A 24,366-nucleotide genomic window follows, 5' to 3' on the forward strand; every position below is an offset into this window, starting at 1 on the left:
CGTCTTGCAAGCTCAGCGGCTACAATCACTAAGTTACAATATGTAGCGCAACGTAATTAATTAATAAAGTAATTAGTGAAATTTCGTTAAGTAGTTTAATATGTATTTCGATTTCTCGTGCTAGCACTATCCGGTTCTTCGAATAATCAAGCTCAAGGATAAGAAGTATACTATCTGCCACAGGGGATTTTCAAAGATTCCGGGGAACTTAAAGATGATCACCACGTATATAAACCAGAATGCCAAAATACGTGCGTCCTGGTGATGGAATTTTAATAATAGGTGGAGAGGTTAGCCGAGCGAAAGGCTTTGGAATACTACTACAGGTTTAATATACTATAACGAAAAACAAAAGGGCGAGAGAAAATTAGAAAAATGCACACGCATCGACTCGCACAAAAAATCGGAAAGGGGCAGTAGTGAGCACCATGATATGTACAAAGTAGAGTGGAGCTTTAGGACCTCGTCATTAAAAAAAAATGTTATCCATCTCTCTGGTTTAATTAACCAAAGGGACAAAGATGGATAAGAAATGGCTAGGCGCCGTCATCACCTATCTTTATGTCCACTGCCGGACGAAGGCCCCTGCCAGCAATCTCCCAGCTTGAACTCACTGCTTGCCCGCGTGATACTCGCCTGTGTACTGTCGCTGCTAGCTCGTAGGCAGCGTGACTCGTGCCTTGAGCAACTTCTCTTGGTTAAAGCATTCTCGTAGAGCTTATGACGGGTTCCCTCGAACCCAGACATGCGGCAACCGTTCCTTGCCATACAAAAGGGCTGATTTCCTGAAGAGAGGTAAAGTGAGCTTTGAGAATTCTCTTGTAACGGCACCACGTGCACCTTGCTGCGCCTCGAACAACGGCGAAGCAGGCGCGAGCAAGAGAACGCGCTCTCGTTCTGGACAAGGCTGGTCGCCGCAGCTGACTGGATGTCCCAAACAAATGTGGGGACGACCGGCACGCCTCGTCGGCCACCGTGGCGTCGTCTTCCTACATACTTGCGTCCACCATTGACACTTTGTTGTAAAGAGGCGTGAAGGGCTCCTCAGGTAAAGTTAGGAAAGTTGTCAAGAAAATGAAAGTTTCAGAATTTGAGGCTAAGTTATGTGTCAAGTAAGCATTAGACAAGGCGTCAACCCCTGTTACTTTCAGCGATGAATCTCGCCTTATCTCGTTTTGATATATATAGTCAATTTGGTAATGTCGGTGCAGACACAGTCTAAAAACAGAATCTAGCTTTCTCCACTACAATTTCTTTTTTTTTCCCTTCATTTTTCACTCAAGGCCTGCCCATGGAAATGTTGCTTGCGTTTTCTGCGAGAAAAAATGCCAAGCGCCTCATGTCAGCCCACTGCAGAGCGGCAAACAAGCCACTACAATTCATCAATGGGATGAAGACTCTGATGTGCCTCTGGGTTATCCTCGGACACACGTACATCATCATGCAGACAGAATATTACCGTAAGTACATGTTCTCACTTGAGCTTCCACATTGAGCACGTAGCACGAGACGCACCAGGTGAAATACAATCGCACAAGTAGTTATCACCCGATGAACAAACGCAACAGCGATCCGCAGCTCAATTTTATTGTTGGAGACGTGCTACGCGACTCGACTACAGGTAAATGCTTTGCTATAGTAAGGAAGCATGAAGGTCTCAGCATAATAACTGCCGCAACCTCTGCTCTGTTATAGTACATTGTTTGCTGCGGAAATATTGACACGGAGAGCACTTTGGCTAGTGCTGTTTTTATTGGCTAAAAAATAAAATAAAAAATTGACAATATATTGATATTACAAAATGTAATAAAAAAATAAATAAATAACTATAAGGTAAGACTGCCGCAACCCGACCGCTCTAAACCTTTGAATACGCATCTTCTAACAACAGTCCTGCTGGGTTTGTCGACATGCTCGTCGTCATCACCATCGTTGTTGTTGTTGCTGTTGTTGATGTGCACGTTGCACTCCAGACGACCACGCATGGGTGAATTAATAGTAAATAAGAAGAGGAACTCAAGAAATTGCTCGCACAGTGCGAGTCGCCAAAAAAACATTGCTTCATATGGCTTATAGCTATAAGAACAAAGCTTAAAACTTTGTTCCAGATTCTCTCAGACGCTACTTGGAGATAATGGACCAACTGCATTTTCAAATTGTGCTCGGCACTACTTTGAGTGTGTCCACCTTCTTTTTCATGAGGTAAGTAAGTAGTAGTACTCGTTCGACCGATGTCTGCAGCGAAGGCCTGCTGTTACCTGAACATTTTCTCGTACCCTCACAACGGCGAACAGCGGGTTTCTGCTCACGTTTGTGATGCAAGACAAGCGGTCGATAGCAAGCCGGCAAAATCCCTTCATGGTCTATGTGATGGCAATCTTCCGCAGATACGTGAGGTAGGTGAACTGACGTCTCTAATACAGGCCGTCGGCTTCCGTTCTGTCATGTGCCTCCCGTAGGATGTACCAAACGGAATCCTCATCAGAGTTTGTCGAATAGCTGAAAGAAGCGTTGCAACTCCCCTGTTCACCCTCTCCTGCACTAAGTTCTTTCCTAACCTTAATCCCTTCTTTAGCGTCATTGATGCGCATAAACATCACACTGAACATCAAAGCCAATATGCACAATTCGTGTGAACTTAAGAGTAAAGCACGCTGATTAATCTCACCGGTGAGCCAGAAATTTAATTATGCTGTGCATGGCTGGGTAAGACCTGGCCGAGTGTCGTGAGCGCTGATGTGCTGTGCCCGATCCAGAGCACAAGCAAGGAAAGAGTGCAAGAAGTGTGAGCAAGGCGAAAGAGGGTTTGCAGATCGCTTCGCCAGTGTAAATGTATCGGGGACTATAAGCAGAGCCCTGAAATATCATTCGCGCTAGGTGCGCAAGATTTTAAAATAATTGGCAGGGCATAGATGACATCTGTGTCATTATACATGATTGTTACGAGCTGATCTATAAAGGGCACAAGCTACTCCATTTCACGAAACTTCAACGAAGAAAATGGAAGCTCATGGCTATATACCGAAGGAAATAAATACCACAGGCATTTTAAGATAAAGAAAAAAAAAACCAGAAGGGTGCCTTGTTGACGTGGATTACTAGCTAGGTTAATGTTGTGCGAATACAAGCAATACCTGGGCACCACAAAGCAGGTCTCAATCGAAAGCAAACATGTCTACTTAAGGCCAGGAACTTTTGTTTTCCATCCCTGGAGCTAAAGGCCATTCATGCAGCCAGAAATGAGTTCACGGAAAACATTGACTCTGAGCTGTAAATAGCTGGGCGTTAGGCACTGATATTTCATTCCTCACAGGCTCATATTTCCGGCCTTGGCTGTTTTGTTGGCATCCACGCTAATTCCTCTGATGCTGGAAGGACCAGCAGACGACGGAATGCTTATGGACCAAATAAAAGTCTGCGATAAAAGCTGGTGGGCTCTTCCACTACTAGTCAACAACTTCAAGAGAATAGAGGAGACAGTAAGTTTACCTGGACTTACATTGAGATACCTTTGAAGAATTGCCTCAGCCAGGACATCAACTTACGTAGTTGACTGAACTGTTTAGCCTCACCAAATTACCAAACTGTAAAAATAATGTGTTTACACCTTAGCGTCAACTGTTACCGTAACTGCAGCCTTAGTGCCGCCACCTGGCGTTTGTGACATTTAAACCACACCAACCATCCAATGCCGACAAAGAATTCAGTAACACATCCGCATCCACTAAGCCATTTAATTTAGAAGCACTTTCTCCAGCTGTTCGGTTCCTGAATAACTTGTCTATGTATTTTATCTACTTTCGTACTTTTTTGCGAGCTAAAATCAAAGTGCATGATCACGACTAAAAAAAAAAAAAAATGGACAAGCCCTCAAATGCTCTGCTGACAAAGCAGGTCAACAGCAGCCATCACGACAAACTCATGCAGCGCCAGTTCAGAGGCCTTCAAAAACCTCAGTAAACTGACGTAAACAATCAGTAAACAGAATGCTCCTAAGGAGCAAGCGACATGCAGTAATTGCAGGATGTCCATTAATTTTCAAAGAAACACATGTTTAATTCACACGCGCTCCTCTAACGCACGGGGAAAGCTCCTACCACTAAACAAATTATGTCCTTGAAATAACAGCTTTCGAGCTTCTTTTACACAGTTAGCCTCATCCATGACCACGGTTCAATGGCGGATTTCGGAAGCCACACAAAGACAAGCTGCAGTCACCTGCACCTGACTGTTATTATTTGCGTGCACTGTGTACATCGTTTAAAACAAGTTTTTTATTATACTACACCGTTGCAACAATACGTATTTCTTTGTTATTTTCAGTGTCTGATTCATCTATGGTACATATCAGTAGACATGCAGGTCATCGTAGTCGTGGCCTTACCTTTGACCATTATCATGATTTAGTAAGTAGTACCATTTCTGTTTATTTTCCGGTAAGGCGACTGCTAACTTTCAATATTTCAGAGGGAAAGATAGAGAGGGGCTCTATAATGAAAACTACAAATGTCCGCAGTGAGTTCATGACAGCTCTGTGAAAAAAAAATTGACAGCGCAAAGAAATTTTATGGTGCCATGCCCTGTGCCGTTTTCTTCGTTTTTTTACCAATTAAGAACGAGAATACGCTTATGGCTGCTTATGTGAAATGTAAAAAAAAAAAACTTAATTATGGGGTTTTACATGCCAAAACCCCGATCTGATTATGAGGTACGCCGTAGGGGGGGACTCCAGAAATTTGGGCCACCTGGGGTTCTTTCACGTGCGCCTAAATCTAAGTACACGGGTGTTTTCGCGTTTCGCCCCTGTCATGTGAAATGTCAAGTCCAGTTTAAATATATTGCACTGCAGGTAATATTTAAAAGTGATCGTCCACGGAGGGCAATCCGCGACGCTATAGAGCGTTGGTCTCGTCTGCGCCTTCTCAATCTTCCCTGTCATGGTCGCCTCGTTATCCCTGAGTCCTTAACCTCGCTTGCTCTTTCCCTGCTACGTGTTTAAGGGGAACTCGCACTCAGGCAGATACTTGCGCTTTCTAACACAGGTATTCCTGTGATAGGAGGCGTATACCGGATGGAAAAGGGAAAACATTAACCTGAACAGCCGCGTAGAATGCGGCGTCTTGCCATTATGGGATTAGAGAAAGACCACATAAGTCCTATTGGTATTACTAACTCCATACCACATTTATGTTGGAGAAACGTATTGACAGCGACGTGGTCATTCTGAGGGTATTTTGCTCTTTGAAGCGAAGGGGCAGAAAAAAAGAGAACGTTAAGCGCATGATGGCTCATTGCAGCATCACAAGAGGTCACCATAAGTGCTGTGGTTTCCTCATAACTCTTCCGGCATTGCTGCTTACGTCACCATTATAATAAGAAACCGTTGTAGGCAGGCTCTCTGGTTAGTATGTCTTAAGCTGCTCAGTCCCCTTTACCCCTTCCCCAGTGCAGGGTAGCCAACCGGGCTGAGCATTGTTAACGCCCCTGTCTTTCCCTTATGACTTCTCTCTCTCTCTCTCTTAGATTACGCAAGCCTCTTTTCTCTTTCTCTCTTTGAATTTTTTTTACATAACACACAAGTTTATTTTGCAAGGTATTGAAGGAGAAGTACCAGAAATACCAGGGCGTCTTTTCACAATAATTCTACGAAAATGCGTCTCCTACATGACGAGAAGTCATGGTGGAGTATTAGAATTGATTGCATCAAGAGAGAATTTTTCTTCCATATCCCCCGCCAAGTTTCGTCGGGGTGTAAGGCGCTTTCTCCTAGTTGCCACATTGCAGGAGCCCGCCCCATATTGCACGACATTCATGGGGTGACTCACAGCAATCAAAATGCGGCACCAATCTGCAAGAGCTGAGCCACAGTCTTGCACACGATATGCGTTGACTGAAGCCAACGTGACTAGTGTGCGCAACTTCATAATGGAGGGTAGTGCAGTGAACTTATGATATGAATAGCTCACGAAGTTGGAATGTTACATTATCGAGTGCATGCCATTTTTAACTCCGAGTTCTACATGCGGAACGCACACTGAAAATGGATGTCGAGAAATTGGACGGTGTAACAAACGCTATAGCGGATGACAATTGCTGATGCTTTTTTAAAGCCTCTCCGCTCGTACTAGAAGCTTTGCATGAGTTGACTCGCCACTCAAGGTTAAATTTTCGTGCACGTGATTACGCACATATACTATGCAACAAAAAAAATCGCATTTTCTGGCAGATAGTGCAGTGGCAGCAGCTGCAAACGAGGGTTAATTGTCAGTCATGTGTGGCTTGCATTGGCTCGACGCGATCTGGTCAATGTAAAATGCACTTCGTTCGCAGCAAATGATTGTGTAAACGGCTTCCGCTTAGTCTCAGGCCGCTTCGACGACAGAGTATTATAGATAACCGTGTGGTGTTTTCGAGATCGCTTCTCGTTTCGAACGTATCGAAGCCTAACGAAAGAAACATTCGAGATGTCAGCGTGCACCTATCGCTAGAGTCGGGAAATAGCTGCAACGACGGCATATGGCCTCTGAGATCCGAAGATCTCGTTGGCCAACTAAAGCCGTAAAAAACGTGCGCTGCTTCGCGTACGCCACACTACAGCGTATAGCCTACGCTATAAGTTGCGTACGCTATACTAAATCTGTCTATTTCTCGGCACTGAACCACCAACGTGCACTCGGCCCACTACCGGAAACCAGTCACACCGGAAGTCGGCTGCACTTCCCTTATACGACACCATGTGGCGCTACGTTCTCGCGAGACTTAATGCGCGACATGTAAACGGCGTCGCATCGCCTTTCCCAAATGCGATTGGAAACGCGATGCGCCACTGTCGCATTCATGTAAACGGGGCTACAGCGAGTGTTCGCGGTCATCGAATAAGAGCCGTTCGTGTTTGCCTGTGCGCGCGTCACACCAAGATTGGTTAATTAAATTGGTAAGCGAATGTTCACGGCAATTTGTACGGTCGATAAAATCTACGAACCTTACTTTTTGTATTTGTCTAATCCTTGGCTATCGCAAACAGTGCTTCTTATTTCGGGTGAAACTGCGACTTTTAGCGATAGCATTCACATGAACACTTCAGGTGAATTTTCTCCGTGGTCGCGGCCGTCGGCGTCACCGTGAGGTTCCAAGTTCCAAGTGCGATAAGATCCTATCACTCCCCAACTGCTGCGTGCTATGGGTGCGGGGAAAAGCGTGCCAGGGTGAGCGTAAAACCCTGCGTACCATGGTAGTTTGATATGCGCCCAATGTTGAAGGTCACGGGATAAAGCTCGTGCTAGGTGGGGGAGTTGGTGCAGTTAAGTGCGCGTCTCCTCTTCTAGACGAGCCGTAGCGGCAGAAGCTGTCCACGCGGCTAAGCGCATACACTTCCAGCTACTTATGCTTTAGGTCATCTCCGGCGGGTGCAAAAGTTGGGCGAGCAGAGATGGCTGGTGGTTGCATTTATGCTGTCTTCCCGCGCGCGGGCCGCGTAGTGCTGGAGGTCGCGTAATCTCAAGTTTTGGTGACACGTAGAAGCGAGAAGCAGCAGAAGGGCTCGCTCCACTCTGCTCACGCTCTTTATCGCATCAACATTGTGACAGCAAGTGTTTGCGGTCATCGAGTGAGATCTCATGTTTGCCTGTGCGCGGGTAAGACTATGCTTGTTAAGTAAACTAGTAAGCTAATGTTTACTGTAATTTATACGAGCGATCAAACTACGAACCTTACTTCCTGTAGTTGTCTAATATTTGGCTATCACGATCAATGCTTCGCCTTTCGGGCTAAAGTGCAACTTTCTTCCCCCTTGGTAACGGAGGCCAGATGCCAACGTTTGAGCATACAGAAAGAAAGTGCGTAGAATGCAGGGGCACTGTGTCAAAAACTTGTGAAGATTATTTATTCGTGACCAGCTGCATCAGGTGTTTAGCGCATGATGAGTCTTCCAACACTCATGGTTACGCCGTATTAGTGTTCAGCAAAATCGCTCAGCCTCAACATGTTTGTACGACGACCCAGAGCCGCTTTATAATTACCACATATTTGCACTGATAGCTTTCATGTGTGCTCTAAGCCGGCATCAAGCTTGAGGAGAAAACCATAGCCGTGCGCATTGGCGGGGGACATTGTGATTATTCAGTACTCGCTCTTTGAAACCTGGAATGTCCAAATTTCTCCTGCACAGCCGACCACGCGTAACTTTCCTCCTCGGAGTCATCCTGAGCATCGTAACCTGCATCCTGACGGGATATCTGACGTACATATGGGATCTGGTATTTTCTCTCACTCCTGGAACTTCAGACATAGGGTAAGCGCCTTCTGCTTAACATGACGCGTTTCCATTCCACTTTACCGCAGAACTGATCCAGGGCCCGTATTACGTAACGATTCTTTTCGTTTTCGACTCTTTCTTGCCTTTCGCCATTGATTCGCCTTCAGCCGCGCCGGCGGTATAGCTGAGATCAGCCGCTCAGATAAGAAATGAACAGAATAAGACGGGAAAAAAAAACCCTTACCTGAGACGGCCTCAGCTCCTACCTGCTGGCGAAAACATAACGCGGTATTGTCTACCTCAGCTGTTGAGACTAGAAGAGCACGAATACTCTCTACATGCTATGGCTCCTTACTACTGCGAGGAAAAATTGTCCAGCGGGCGTCCGCCGTTACTGCCGGGAATAGTTGCGATAAAGTTGTAGCCTTTCGCAAACCTCTACATGTCACTAGAACATGTCGAAATGTTTCAACCGACCAATATGGCTGGACTCTTGTAGTATCCTTTCAATTACCGAAATTGATATTCACAATCCGAGAAGCTTTAGGTCACGAAAAAGAGAATGTGCGACAGCCACATTCACGCATTGCACCCAAATCCCTGTTTGAATGTCGATAGTTATTTCCCTAATGGCGGACTAACTCGTGCTGTAATCCTTAGCGTCCCAAGTTAACTTACCGAATCTAAAGAGCTTACGCAATGTTGCTTTACCACTGCCGCAGCTTAGAGAGATATAAAGCAAGGAGGGGAACGGTACGAAGGTCAATCAGACGAGCGTCCGATTCGCTACCCCCTATATAACGACTACACACGCAGAAAAAAGATTATGGAATATCCTTGCTGCAAGAATTACATGTTACATGTGATAATAGTAATGTATGAAGCAGTGCTTCGGAAAATTTTATTGCTAGTAGGGGAGGCCCCCAGATTTGTAGGCATATACTGTCTACTGCACTGAGGTAGGCGGCGTTGGGAACAGCACACGTGTGGACGTTTACGTTCGTCGCTGTCACAGCGAAACAAGAGTTGAATATGCTGCAGAAAAAAATCACCCAGATAAGACTTCAGTTCCTGCAGCTCTCTGGCAACCTTGTAATCTCAAGAGGCTAGTCGATTCTTGCTTGCAGCAATATTTTTGTTACATCTTCGCTTATTTTTTTCTCGTTTTCCTGGTGTAAACCATCAGTGCCCCAAAGCCACGTTTTCAATTAGAAAAACAGCGAAAGAGAGAGCTAACATGTGCACTGTAATGCTGAGACAACATATAATAAATGTACAAATGATAGGATAAGATTTTTATCCATTTGCGTACATGTTTATCTAACAAATTAGTAGGATCATCTGTGACTCACTTTTTTAGTTTATTTTTGCCGTAGTACGCCAGTATCTACACAGACTCATTGCAGTCTCCAAACTGCACAGGCTCGAAGATAGTATTACCCCTTATGGTTTTTTTAACGGAAAGAATCGCACGTGGATGCATATGGGTCGCTTTTCCTGGTTTAGTCTGCTATTCTCTAGCTTACAATGATTTTTTGGAGACTTCGTATGTTAGTGCGTTTTTAACGCGTGTGCGCGTGGGATGGCCTGCTGTAATGTAGCCTACCTTTTCATCAATGCGCTGTTATTAAATAACAAACAACGAGCTCGTGTGGTTATTTCCTCCTATAACTGTTTCCAACTTACTTTAGAATACGGAAACTTCTTTCCGAAAGCGATATTACTTTTACAGTTCTTCTTCTGTCTTCTGTCTCTTTATCCAGCAAGGTTCTGGACACAGCCGAATACATCCACTTTAAGCCCTTTGCCCATGTGCCTAGTTACATGAGCGGAATGTTCTGCGGCTACCTTACCGTACGCTACAGGAATGCGAAAATTTCGAAGGTGGGTAGATTTGCCTTATGTGCCCTATTCTATTTTCATCAGTTCAGTCGTCTTAAATACCAAGCGCTGCAAATGAAATGAGATTTTTCAAGGATATATATATATTCAAGATTTTCAATATATATATATATATATATATATATTGTATATATACCATGAGCATGCCACACGTATACGAGCTGATTTAGCTACAACTATCTCGAGATGTTCCCCATAAGGGCTATTAGAGGTATATATTACTACTGCGCGCTAATACGGTCTTTCTTTAACAAAATTTGAGAAATGAACTTCAGAACAAAATTCGCAACCTTAAGTGGCATACGCTGCAATTGCGGAATAGGAGATCGAGAATGCTAAATGCATGCCCATTTAGTGCCTATTCGCACTATGCAACATGTTGACCAACAGCGTCCGGATCAGCAGGAGAACGATGCAGACGGTGGCCCTGTCACACTGGGCAACCCCAAAAATGTTGGGGAACGTGTTTTGAAGAAGCGCCGACTGCGCTTGTTTGCCAACAGGTAAGCGACGCCCTGTCAGACCAAGTAATATGTTGGACAACTTTGATGCGGGGCGCGTCTGTGCCCCACATGAAGCAGCACTCGTCCATTATGGCTATCACACACGCCTCTCTTTTCGATGAAAAAGTAGGCATCCGTGAGACAGTTCTTCGAGCATTCACCACAAATTAATCGTGGCCACAGCTCGCCACCCTATATATAGGCATCGGTGTCGATTGATCCCTGACATTGATCGACAGTCGTCAGCAATCCACCTAACATTCGAAATGCCGCAGTTGCTTCTTGAAGGCTCGCCCCACAAAGGGGGCCTGAACTTTCACCCCTATGCCAAAAATAAGTAAGAAAGAAAGTAAAAAAGTAAGAAAAATAAAAAGGCACGTAAAAAACAGAGACATTGCAGCCCGCACCGCAAAGAGCGTCATGGAAAGATATACTATGTAAAAGAACGTGTCAACGCTGTCGTTCGCTTTTGTTACCGAAGCTGTGGAAAAATTGTTGCCGTTGCGAAAGATGTTGTGCAGCGTGAGTCGTTGACCAACACGTTGGCCAGCTGTTGTCTCCAAATTAGTCGTCCCTAAAAGCAGTGAATAGTTGGGGTTTTATGTAGCTTTGTTCCACATTGCCCAATAGAGAGTTGACGCAGGAACGGTTGAGTGGAATGCCAATGGCATTTCGTCGCAAGTTTGGGGATGGCTACCCTCGAAAGTGGTGCTAGTCTACGGATTCCTACTACAAAAGCTAGTTGGTATTGCTCCTGGTAGTGGAAGCAGCGCGAAAAACGAGGGCGGAGAGAAACGCGACACGAGCTCTGGTGCTGCGTGTGTCTCAGCCCTCGCGCTGGTTGCACTACAAGCTTCCTACTTGGCGAATAGGCTTGAGCTACGACAGGCTTCGATAAATGAATACTGGTAAGCACGGTTTCAACTTGGCTCAAATTTACAGTAAGCGCACTAAAGTAATTATTAAAAAGTAGGGAAAATTGGCTAAATAACTATTTTATTCCTGATTCTCGCACTAATTTGCCTTGTTAACTGATATGAATCTTGGCAAGCAAAACTCATTCTTTTTTCTATAATCGTCTGTATTTAATACTTGACGATAGTCGTCGCTTGAACAACCAATAGTTCAGCCGTCCGTATGCAGGAAGTAGTTGTTTTGCCCGCTACTTCATCTCCTTTATCCTTCGGTGTACGTGCGTGCGGTAGTCTGGAGAAGTGAAAATGTTGGCCCTCACCAGGTGTTTCGCTTTGGGCCCTCGTCAGAATGCTCCGTACGCTCGGTTTGCAGCTCACGCAGGGCTGTGCCTGGTTTGCGTCGGTCGTGCTGAGTGCGGTCGTCATCTACGTGCCCATGCCGTGGCATCGAGGCCACATGCCGACGAGAATGGTCACTGCGTTGTACGCCGGCCTCAACCGTATCGTCTGGTCTCTACCTTTCTGGTGGTTACACTACGCCTGCGTCACCGGACGGGGAGGTGAGCCACACTCGTCTCCACTGCGACGGCATTCCAGCAGTGGAGGGCATATCTCTTGCAGTAGCGTTTCCCTCATTGTATTTTTCTTATTAATTTTTTTTTAGGTTGGTGTGTACACCCTCATTTCTCAAGCAGCTGGGATCATATTCATGAACCCCTTCGGGGGCCTAGAGTCGTTCGTAAAAAAAAAACGAAACAAACAAAAAGGAAACACCGACAGGTAGTGACAGCGAACCTATTATTAGAAATGGTGGCCGGCATGGACGAAAAGCTGCGTGAACTTGTCCCCTGCGTATTTAAGAACTCACTCAACATTACGAGGTACCTCCTTCAGAAATTTTGGCATCATTGAGAACCCGCGCAAACTCACAGAAATAAACAGACGCTTTCATTTAGGGGTGATGTCCGTGGCTGTATAACGGTGACTGACAGGCCATTCGCTGCCAAACAAGCGAGCTCGCAACAATGCATGTCGCGTGAAACGTGCGCGGGGTAATTTTTAAATAACAAATAAATGTAGCTGGATTCATGATAACCCCGTTCTCTTTAGCAAACATTTGTTCTTATCTGGGCCCATTCTGTTGCCAACCGTCACATATTTCGCAGTTACTAAAGCACGAAAAAAATTACGACGGTCCCTAATTGGCAAACTTGAACGCAGCTGTACACGTGTTTTCCTTTCGCTATGTATTGGATGGCGCGGACAATCTATCTCGTGTGGCCCGTTGCAAACGGAGCGAAGCGCGGCGCGACTGCCTCACTAATCTGGAGATGGCGAGAGCCAACGCGTGGGTGACGCGTTCGCGCGATTCACAGAAGCCGGCGCCTACAGAACTCCCAGACGACGCGCGCTACTCTGGCGCCATCTCGTAGTCGGCGCCACCGCACTACACTTTTCAGTCTTTCGCCATACCCTGCTCTCCGCTTTCCTCGTCGCGGCTTTCATCCCCCCTGCGTTCCGCGTTCGCTTTCATCTTTCGCTGTGCTCGTTCGCTCGATTACTCCACCGCCGACGCTCGCCGCAGGAACGGGCGCCTAAGAGCTGCGTTGTAAAAGAAATACGCATCACGAGGAGAGCGGAACAACAAACTTACAAAACATTTCCTGAAAATAGAGAACGCACTATAAAAACGGTGCCTTTTTTTAATTCGTGTTTTTTTTTTCTTCGCTTGAATCGTATATCATACCGCTGCCCTAAGCTGGTCTGCAATGCTCTAGCAAACAGCGTGACAAGGTTGCTTGCTCGTAACACCAGTTAACAGGCACGCCGTCACCTTGTGACTTTTTCGCGGTCACCAAGTCAGCCATAGAGTAGTGTTGATTATTTGAAACCCCTTTTGCGAATGCCGTTGTCATGTGCGAGAAACGCGTGGGCCCGCCTTTACTTGGCATTCTTTTTCGCATTTCGCGCCGCAACTTTGAGACGAGGAAACACTAACTGGGGAAAATGTGGCGAGCTGGAAACTGTTTAATATAATGTTTTGAATGAGGTGCACACTTTGACATTCGAGCTTACGCAATGACACAAGTAGTTATCAATCCACGCGAATAATTCTCGGTAATTAGCTAAATGATGATAACAGAAAAATTCACCAGTGTGTGCAAGGCGACTGGCAACAAGACACAATTGATCCCATCGGCGTATCTCGTAGCCACTTTTTTTAAACCGCTCGGGTCGTGCTAGCCGGGACATATAGTATACGTCGTATATAGAGTGTCCTAACTAACGTTATCCGTGTTCAAAGAAAAAAAGGGATTTAAGAGAACGTTGCGAAAGATACTATTTTAAAACAGGGGTAGTAGTCTATTTCCCTTAGTCATCCCTCTTAATCTGATGAGTCATTCACTTAATTCGCTTACTCATCCTCTTATTCGATTAGTCTAATTCGCTTCGTCGCCCTCTTAAATCGCCTAGTCCTTAATCCTAATGCTATCGTCTTTAACTAACCTGAGTCATCATCTTAATTCGCTGAGTCATGCTCTTAATTCGCTTACCCATAATCTTAATTCCATTAGTCTAATTCACTCAGTCATCATCCTAATTCGATTAGTCTAATTCGCTTAGTCATCTTATTAAATCACCTAGTCATCAATCCTAATTATATTGCCTTTAAATCACCAGAGTCACTCACCTAATTCGACTAGTCATCGATCCTAATTCGCATAGTCATCCACTTAATTCGCGTTATCATCCTTCTGAATACGCTTTATCATCCATCTGTATCATCTATCTTGCTTACTTACCGAGGTATGAGCCATTGATGATGATGATGATGATGATGATGATAGAGTTTCTACCTTTCGTGCCGTAACCGCCTTTTCGCTCACGAACTGAACGATAAGACATATAAGGTTTTCGCCTTAATAAACAGCGCAACTTTTACGCAGACTGCAAGCAAAGAAGACACAAACAAGAGCTAAGATGAAAGGGTTGTCTGTGACTTCTTTGCCAGCTATACGTAAAAGTTGCGCTGTTTCCACCATTCATAATGAACGATGGTATAGGACATTTAGAAATAGCGCAAACAAGTGACTTACGTAACCAAAAATTAAAACATTGCTTAGGTTCTTTTGTACTCGTATTGCATTGTTTTGCACGCCCAATCGATAGCGTCAGCTAACTCTTGTGTTCCCCAGATATGCGTCAGGTATTTCTAAAGCTCGCCATTCAGCGGTCGCCCTTGCTAATACGTTTTGTATCGTGATTAGCTAGGGACTGTTCTTACGAGCGGAGATTTAGCGCATTTAGCATTAGAGAGCAAAAGGGGGTTGGCGATATTCTATTTGCGATTAAAAGACGGGAATGGAGTTGAACAGGCCACGTAATGCGTAGAGAAGATAACGATGGTCTATTAGAGTTACACAATGGATGCCAAGAGAAGGAAAGCGCAGTCAAGGATGGTGTCAGCGCAAGACGTGGATAATTAGAAACTCTGGGGAAGCCCATCTTCCAGCACTGGATATAAGTTATTATTATTATTATTATTATTATTATTATTTAGCGCACGAACTGCTTTGGTTAATGTGGGCTCCTTACTATTTACGTAGGCTTCGCCACTGATTCTACTACATTCTGTTTCTTTAGGGTCATTAAATGCCCTCCTGTCCTCAAGAATCTTCCAAGTGCTTGGACGACTCGTGTATGGCACGTATTTAATTCATTTTCCTTTGCTGTTAGTCCGCATCGGAATCATCAAGACGCCCCTTCAAGCCGAGGAATTTTTCCAGGCAAGTTTTATCCGGTGCTGTGTCGTAGGCTGGACCATAGCTGCGCCCAAATGTGTATCCGGCTAAGGCTGATAGCGAATACAGTTTCTTTTGTATTTTATTGACATACAGATAATAGGTTTCGTGTGATAGTTCACTCTATCGTGTTCCTATTTTATTATAAGTTTGTGCCTCCACTAACGCCAGGTGCCAAGTGTTGTCTATATTAGCGATTGTGACAGGTGCAATCAGAACATGCCGTCACCAAGTGGTACGAAGCTTCATAACCAGACATTCTGCTACAAGATAAACGTAGGTGCAAACTCTGGAACGTCATATAACTCGCAGGTTGTCTTTTCTTGCCTCGTTGGTGTGGAAAAAGAAACGCCATGGTGACAGCTCAGCTTCTTGCACTCTATTAGCTCGTACCATTCACACCAGAACCCAAATAAAACCACTGCTACTCATCTGCGAGTTGTGGCAATTGGATGCCTTTGTGCAAAGTAAGAAATGTTTGCATTCATAACGGTGCTCGTTTGTCCCATGGCTAGCAACCTTATCCTTAAGGCTGTTAAAGATGTTACTGAATACAACAGCGAGCCGTAGTCGAAAACCATGCATTAATTCTTACCACTTGGTGCGCACCGAAATGTCTGATACGAAAGTTAGACAACGATAGCCATTAAAGTTGATTTCATACAGATTTCGGGTCGTCTGTCGCAGCTACTATAACATTTATTTAATACAAACGGTTGCCAAAAAAGAAAAAGAAACCCCTTTTTGTCCCCGTCGGAGATTCTGTATTCCCCTTAAGGCCAACTGCAACGAAATTTCAATTTGGCTAAATTTGTTATAAGCCAGCAGCAGCACAAATGCTACAAAGCCGCATCCTTACCATTGCAAAAAAAATAATAATGAGAAAATACATTGTGCGAGCATTAACACATCCATTAATAATTTTGTGTAATTCGATGGCAAACTTGATGCCTATTTGGAGTGTTCTGTCCGCGATTTGGCGACCCGGCTTGGAAGAACGACAACTAAGCGATAAAGGTTGCCGAAGAGCGCTAAACTCGTGGTGCAATATTTTTGCGAATATTACTCGGCTGAAGCTAATACCAGGTGCAGGGGAAACTAAACTATACTTTAGGAACAGGCGAAACTACACCACCAGTCGGAAGCTTGGCCGGCATGGTGGAAGGATGCCTTTCACTGCATCCTATTTGTTTCTTATCACCTACGGCTCACCATCATAGTATCCTAGTGATACCGCATTAGCGGAGCGCCACTTGCACCACTGAGAAGCAGAAATAAATAACCGCCACTATTATGCGGGGCTCAAAACGTATTTAAGAAAGCACGAGCATTCTACTAGAAGTAGGCGATCACCTGTGGGCATGTCAGCCGCGCAGCGCTGAAACCGGTCGTATCGGCTACCCTGTGCAAGCAGGCTATTGCTTTAGTGTCTATAGTGCAGTATATATAGCAGGCTAGGTTCGACACAGCTAACTGCTGTCCGTGTATTCACTCTTGGCAGCGTTCTGAGGGGAAAACAATGTTGGAATGCATTATGTAACCGCGCAAACGACAACGGACGAAGAAGGAAACACACAGGACAAGCGCGGATAGTGTGTGTTTTCTTCTTTGTCCGTTGTCGTTTGCGGGGTTACATATTTCATTCCAATATTGACCACCAACTAGCCCGCCTCTCCCTTTTAAATAAAATAAATGAGGTTCTAGACTTTGTAGTAACGTATATTAAAGGACTATGGTTTTACTAATAATTAAGCTTTCGTATTGGCACTGATTACCAGAAGGGATACGTGGTAAAGTGGTCTTCTCTTGCTCTCTCTCTCTTTCTCTGTCTTCTCGCAGACGCTGGAATTTATTGGCATCACCGTGCTGAGCATGACGCTCGCTGTGCTCCTGAACATCACCTGCGAGTCCCCCATCGACACACTGGACAGAATGCTTTTTCGCTCTGTCGACAAGCGAATTATCAAAGAGCTCAACAACTCGGGGGAGGCCTCGAAGAAGCCGCCCTTGCCGGAGATCGTCGAGAACAAACACGAGAAGTCTCGTCTGTAAACATGGACAGTCTTCAATGACCACAAATTAAAAATGACTTAAGCTCCTTTTTCTCCTTGCTTTCCGAGTGCTGTTGTGAACGACGGCAGTTCGGGTATGGATAGATAAGGGGTCAAGTGCGTATGAATTGCGGGTTAATAGAATCCGACATATTTGGCTACAAACAGCGCAGAAGACCGGACAACTTGAGGTGGACGACGCAGACGCTCTTGAAGGCCCGCGCCATCCATCGTTCGCCTTTGCTCTGTCGTCGCTGCTGTTTAGAAAAGCGCAAATGAAAAATATTTGTGGGTATTCGTAAACTTAACTCCACGTAGACCTCTGCCGGCCGTGTGCCTGAGTTACTATTTACACGGGGTGACCCAACTAAAGCGCAGCATATTTTAACAAACATGCTCACATAACGAATTGAAGGCATTTTTTGCTGTATATTTTGCCACTTTCCCACTCTGCATTTTTCCAGAGTGCTGAAATATACCAGCTGGTGCAGCCATGCCATTTTCTCAGAGATTCTGAGTACTTATTTCTCCAAATTGAGGCAATGCATATAGCTTCTACAAAAAGGCTTTGCTTTGAGTGCTTACTGACTTCTATTCTGCAATTACAACATGTCCACTAAATTCATTAAATTCGAAACTGAATAAGACAATACTTGTTTACCGACAATCAATCTTGAATTACCCGGGACCGTTCCTACACAAGCACTTGGCATACCGCTAATTTCATCCCCCGTATGTAGCCTCATTCTTTTTCTACTGCCTTTCTCGTGTAGTTGACTTTTGCGCCTGCTGAGGCATTCGGTATACCGGCTTATGTGAGCAAGAATGAAAAAGTAACAGAGAGCTTTACGCGAACGGCGCCCACAGTATGTCGATGAGCGTTTTTCATGCTAGTCATGATTTTATCACTGTGCACAAATGTATCTCGTAAAGCTCTCCGCTATATATATATATATATATATATATATATATATATATATATATATGGGATGTTTCAACGAATGCTTTCAAAATTGTTTAGAGGTTGCCTGTGGCAGATTGCTCAATTCTAGTTTATGAGCCGGTCTACTTGACGAGGCGGACAATACTTCCACAAAAACTTGAAATGTAAAATCAGCTAATTAACAAGAATTCGCTAATTAACTATATTGCTAATTACCTTATTATCCATATTGCAATTTACAAATTCTAGCAGTGGAGTTCGCAAGGCGGATCCACTTGGAACGAATTCTCAGGGCGACACCAGTTTCGAGATATAAATTCCCGAACTTTGCGGAGAAATGCATTGGCGTTCCAGTTAATTTGTTAACGAAACGTTGTTTCGTGCACTGAAGAACGCAAGTAACTGGAACGCGAATGCATTTCTCCGCAATGTTCGGGAATTTATTTTTCGAAACTGGTGTCATCTTGAAAATTTGTTACAAGTGGATCCGCCGTGCGAACTCCACGGCTAGAATTTGTAAATTGCAATATGGACCATAATGTAATTAGAAAAACTTAATTAGTGGACTTTTAGTCATTAGCCCATTCTCCATCTCAATTTATGGTGCAAGTATTGTCCGCCACTTCGAGTAAACCAGCTAATCAATTAGAATTGTTATATCCGTCATAGGCAACTTTTAAAGATTTTTGAAAGTTCGCTGAAACACCCTGTACATATACATACAGGTTTTCCCACATAACTTGAGCCAAAGTTCTAAATATGAAAGGCACTCCGGACGTGAGTTGAACCGAATGCACAATGTTTGCACTGGCCTTGAGTTACTCAGGCAATTCTTTTTTTTATTTTCCCCTAAACTAACGGATTAGTTATGTTTAATTAATCAACTTTTTAAGTTTTGGCTGCAGACCCCACGTTTGATACGCAAAGTTGTAGAGCGCCTTGAGAAACCCCTCAACTAATTGTTTCCAACCCGATATATCTCACGTGGTACTTTTTTCCGCGTTCCAAAGAAAGCCCGCGAAACATGAAAAAATACCACGTGAGGGGGCGCTTGCGCACTGTTATTGTGCTGCTGCTCTCAAGCGTGCGATGGATGAACAAGGTCGGCTGCAGCGATACTGGCCCGCGGCAGGCCGGCATGTCTGGTTTAGGTACCTGCGCATGCGGCTCTTATTGCATGACGGTGCAAATGCATGCTACTAGCCGAGCGTTTCCGAAGCGATAAAGCGTCCAAAGAGACGAATTTTTTTTGTGCTTGAAATGGGCTAGAGCTGGCAGCCTGCCGACGGAGTGTAATGTGGTTGGGTGTGGAGGCGGCATTAGGGCCGGATTGATTTTCCAGTGACCTTCAATCCAAAAAGCGCCCTTTGATTATAATGCGTGTTCGAAGAGGTCACCATGCTGCAATGCACATTTGGCATCTCATAGCCACATTTTCCGAGGTGTTCTTGATCATGGTATGAAGGATGAAGTTGCAGCATTGTCTTTCTTCTTTTAGGTTCTGTGATGTTGCGGTTGGTGTCCAGTATACTTGATCCTTGACGTAGCCCCAGAGAAAGAAATCGAGGGGAGTTAAATCTGGCGACGGTGCCGGCCAAGCAATGGGCCCATGCCATCCAATCCACTGCGGCGGGAATACTTCATGCAGCCATTTGCAAGCTTTGCTGCTCCCGTGCGCGGGAGCACCATCATGCTGATACAAAATCCTCAAGCGCCCCACCAAGGATGTCGTTGACGTATCTTTCACCTGTAAGCGTGTTATCAAAAAACACGGGGCCAATGATAGTGCCACCGTAAGTTCCACACCACACATTAACCGACCACTGGTATTGGTGATGTGTCTTCAAAATCCACTGTGGGTTTTCGTCGCTCCAATAGTGGGCGTTGTGAATGTTCTCTAGGGCATTACGTGAGAAAGTAGCGTCATCGGTCCACAGTATTTTGTTGACAAAGCCTCGGTCCTCTTCCGTCTTGATTATAATCCAGTTTGCAAAGTCATTTCGATTTTGGAAATCGCGGGGCTCCAACATCTGGTGCAGCTGCTCGTGGGGCGGATGAAGTTGCCTCTTAAGTACTCTCCACACTGAAGACTGACACTCCAGCGTCAGCACCCACACTACGAACACTTGCATGTGGGTTTGAAGAAAACTTTGACAGAATATCTGTCTCCACCTCCTCTCCCAGAATTGAAGATTTATGTCGTTTCTTCGTAAAAGTCCCAGTCTGTCTCACCGTTTCATGTGCACGCACAATCGTCATTCAGCTCGGACGCGTACCTGGATGCCAGCGTTGAAATAGCTGCACTGCGCGCCTTCTATGTCCAATTCATGCACCTAGAGCCGAAACCATAGCCGCTCTGTTCTCATTGGTAAGCCATATTTGCTGCTCAACGTTGGACACAGCCAAATAGCTTTGCTGTGGAGAACACGTAGGGATCCGGGCACCTGAGGAGCAGTGGATATATTGCAGTTCGCTGGGATTGGTTCAAACGAGGTACATAAGGTATAGTATACATCCGGTAAACTGGAATAGCCTGCGGGCGCAAGTGTGAAGCCAGACGCGGCCACCCAATACTGCGATCACGAAGTTATGCACTCGTGCGGGGTGCGAGATCAAAAAAGCACGTCTGGAGAGAGTAAGTGTGAGAAGTAGGGCATACGGGGCCAGCGCGAAAAGAGACATCGTCTGAAGAAGACATGCGTAATCTTCCTTAAATATAGCCAAGGCTTTCTTTTTTACCATTACTTAGTTTTGTCCCCGTGTGATTTATCCGCCGTTATTCGAGCCCTAAGGTATTAAGTTGTAGCATCATCGTTCAATTAAAAGCCACTACAAGGTCATTTGTGTACAAAGGCAAAATTAGAGTGTTTTAGTTGAGCGTCATTACGGCACGCTCCGCTCCGAGCTGCCCCGCTAAGCCACAGGGGAGTGGCGTGCGATTTTCACGTTTTAGTTATACGTTTAGCGTAGCAGAGCGGACCTTCTGTAGTTGCAGCGCCCCCTGGCCAAATTCAGGGTAATGAAAGAAAATAAGAACACCTTATGATCCCTCTTATACAGTAAAACGTATATATGTGTGTATATAACTTATTTCTCCATGAAGTATCTAGACGTGCGCTTGTAATGCGTTACCGGCCCATTTTATCTAATGGAAAATAAAGCGCCGTCTTGGGGAACGCCACGTGATAGCCAGCGCGCTTGCTTTCTGCAGCCAATCCAATCCTTTCTGACGCCAACGCTTGCCAAAACGCTGCGCAGCACGCTCCGCTCAGGCAGCTTCTAAGCGGACCATGTTCCTCGCTCCGCTAGCCCGCTTACGGCTAAGCGGACGGCGCATGCGCATTAGCGCTTCCGCTCCGCTTAGCTGCTTAGCGGAGCGTAAACACGCTCAACTAAAACACTCTATTGTAGCAGCCGTCAGCGCCTTGCGTCGTTCCCACGCCGCTTCGCCCTTTCCTTCTTTCAAGCATAATCAAAATGCTGCTTTCGCCTTTCCTTTTTCGTGGCCTTGGACGCTTTATCGCTTCGGCAACGGTCGGCCAGCAGCATGCATTTGCACCGTCATGCGATAAGAGCCGCATGCCCAGATATCTACACCAGGCATAACGCCCTGTCGCTGGCCGGTATCGCTGCAGCCGACCGCGAGAGCAGCAGAATGACAGTGCGCACGCGCCCTGTCACGTGATATTTTTTCATATTTCGGGGGGGCTTTCTTTGGAACGTGGAAAAAAGTACTACGTGAGATATACCGTGTAGGAAACAATTTATTCAGAGGTTTTTCAAGGTGCTCTACAACTTTGAGTATCACACTTGGGGTGTGCAGCCAATGCTTAAAAAGCTGATTAATTAAACATAACTAATCCGTTAGTTCATGAGAAAATAAAAAAATAGCCTTAGTAACTCTAGGTCTATGCCAACATTATGCATTCGGTTTAACTCGCGTCCCGAGTGCCTCTCATATTTAAAGCTTTGGCTTAAGTTATGTGGGACAACATATATAAAAATTAAATTATGGGGTTTTACGTGCCAAACCACTTTCTGATAATGAGGTACGCTGTAGTGGAGGCCTCCAGAAATTACGACGACCTGGGGTTCTTTAACGTGCACCTAAATCTAAGTACACGGGTGTTTTCGCATTTCGCCCCCAATGAAATGCGGCCGCCGTGGCCGGGATTCGATCCCGCGACCTCGTGCTCAGCAGCCTAACACCATAGCCACTGAGCGACCACGGCGGGTGTTTGTGTATGTATATATATATATATATATATATATATATATATATATATATATATATATATATATATATATATATATATATATGTATGTATGGAGTTCGTTCAAATATCAGCACGCAGGACCCAACGTAACATCGCAGGACAGAGACGACGAACTTTTTGGAAGCCTTATTTTCTAGCCTTCGTCAGAGTACAGCCACCACGCCTGACACGAAGGGCACGTGCCAAGGGGAGCTAATCATGTTTTACTGTACCTATTGCAGTCTAGCATTTTGCCTATCTGCATTTTATCTTGCAAAATTACCTATGCCTGTAAGTACTGTGGCCCCCATCTCTTCCATACTATATGTGCCTCAGAAATTCGGCACATATATCATCAAAGCCATGACAAGGGACACAACATAATCTTTCAGTGGCTTCCAGGACATTGTAACATCAGCGGGATAGACCATGCCGACGAAGCCGCCCGATCTGCACATGAAAGTGGTCAACGAGCCTTCATTCCGCTTTCGCGAACAGACGCTGCGGCTGAGCTGCGATTGATGTCCCGTGAGTGTACTTTGCCCCTGTGGGACTCAAATGTTTTCACCATGTGTCGGTTGCGTTCGTTGTCTCCGCACATACGGATGCACCTCCCGCCTGGGTTACCACGACGTGAACAGACCATGCTCTACCGTCTGTGGCTAGGCGTTGCCTCTACGAACTCATATGCTTTCCTCATAGGAATGGACAGCAACCCCACGTGCGACACATGTAACATCGACGAGACCCTCACACATATTATCTGTGTCTGCCCGCGATACAGTGCTCAGAGACAAGTGATATGCAGAGTACTGGACCAGTTGGACAATCGTCCACTTTCAGAACTAAAAGCTTTAGGCCAATGCTCCGAAAGAACGTCCGCGTTGAAGGCCTTACTCGCGCTATTAAGGTTCTTGCGGACTACGGGGCTTCACGACAGACTCTAAGAATGCCGCCCCCTACCACTCTGTAGTGTACGCGCTTTGTTCGTGCTTGTCTCTCTTTCTTTCTATATCCCCCTTCCACTCTGTTTCTCTTTTCATCCCCTTTAACCCATCCCCCTGCGCAGGGTAGCCAACCGGAACTACCTCTGGTTAATCTCCCTGCACTATTTTCTCTTTCTCTCTCTCTACCAGTGCTCTAAGCGTATATTGCTTATCTCGAACACTGATCAGTTATTGACCAATCACTGATGATGGGGCTGATTTTTGGCATCCCCTACTATAGACGTGCACGCACGTACGCACACACGCGCACGCGCGCATTCACACAGACACACACGCACGCATATTCCCTATTCCCTAGGTGACAAACAGTCACCTAACCTGCTTGATTTAATCAGATATCAGGTTCATTTAATCAGGTTGATTTAATCAGGCTCAATAAGAGCAATAAGAGCAATAAGGTATGCTATACATGTTTTTTTTTATTCTAGCATTTCTGTATGTCTCCTTAACTTTTTTTTTTCTTCCTCAAAACTTCTTTATCTACATTGTACCGCTACCTATGCCTTAACTGATCCGGTCCTATCAATCTCGTCCCTGCTTTTTTTCCACCACTACTCTAAATGTTTCTTGCTTATCTCGACAGCTGACCGGGCGATGATTCGGCCCACTTAAAATCCCGCGCTTCTGCAAGATGTACGTTACCTACGGGTCTCACTGGGTGAATCCCTTCGCATTACATTAGGATGTGCTGAGTATGCTCCGGGTGTTTTGCTGCAGCATACATATTCCTTAT

The 24,366-nt window shown here is 45.2% G+C and overlaps 1 protein-coding gene across 1 annotated transcript in view; it reads left to right on the forward strand.

Annotated features, from left to right (window-relative positions):
- LOC129380856 (nose resistant to fluoxetine protein 6-like) overlaps positions 1-17,471 on the forward strand; it is a 28,674-nt gene extending 11,203 nt beyond the window's left edge. The window contains exons 5-14 of the mRNA XM_055063012.2: positions 1,284-1,460; positions 2,109-2,202; positions 2,295-2,396; positions 3,314-3,479; positions 4,324-4,406; positions 8,168-8,290; positions 10,018-10,138; positions 11,947-12,133; positions 15,219-15,361; positions 17,216-17,471. Of these exons, the coding sequence (XP_054918987.2) occupies positions 1,284-1,460; positions 2,109-2,202; positions 2,295-2,396; positions 3,314-3,479; positions 4,324-4,406; positions 8,168-8,290; positions 10,018-10,138; positions 11,947-12,133; positions 15,219-15,361; positions 17,216-17,428 (1,409 nt within the window). The 3' untranslated portion in view covers positions 17,429-17,471. The remainder of the gene's footprint in view (positions 1-1,283; positions 1,461-2,108; positions 2,203-2,294; positions 2,397-3,313; positions 3,480-4,323; positions 4,407-8,167; positions 8,291-10,017; positions 10,139-11,946; positions 12,134-15,218; positions 15,362-17,215) is intronic.
- Positions 17,472-24,366: the final 6,895 nt, after the last annotated feature.

Source organism: Dermacentor andersoni, chromosome 1, assembly GCF_023375885.2.
Source record: "Dermacentor andersoni chromosome 1, qqDerAnde1_hic_scaffold, whole genome shotgun sequence".
Classification (NCBI taxonomy): Eukaryota; Metazoa; Arthropoda; class Arachnida; order Ixodida; family Ixodidae; genus Dermacentor; species Dermacentor andersoni.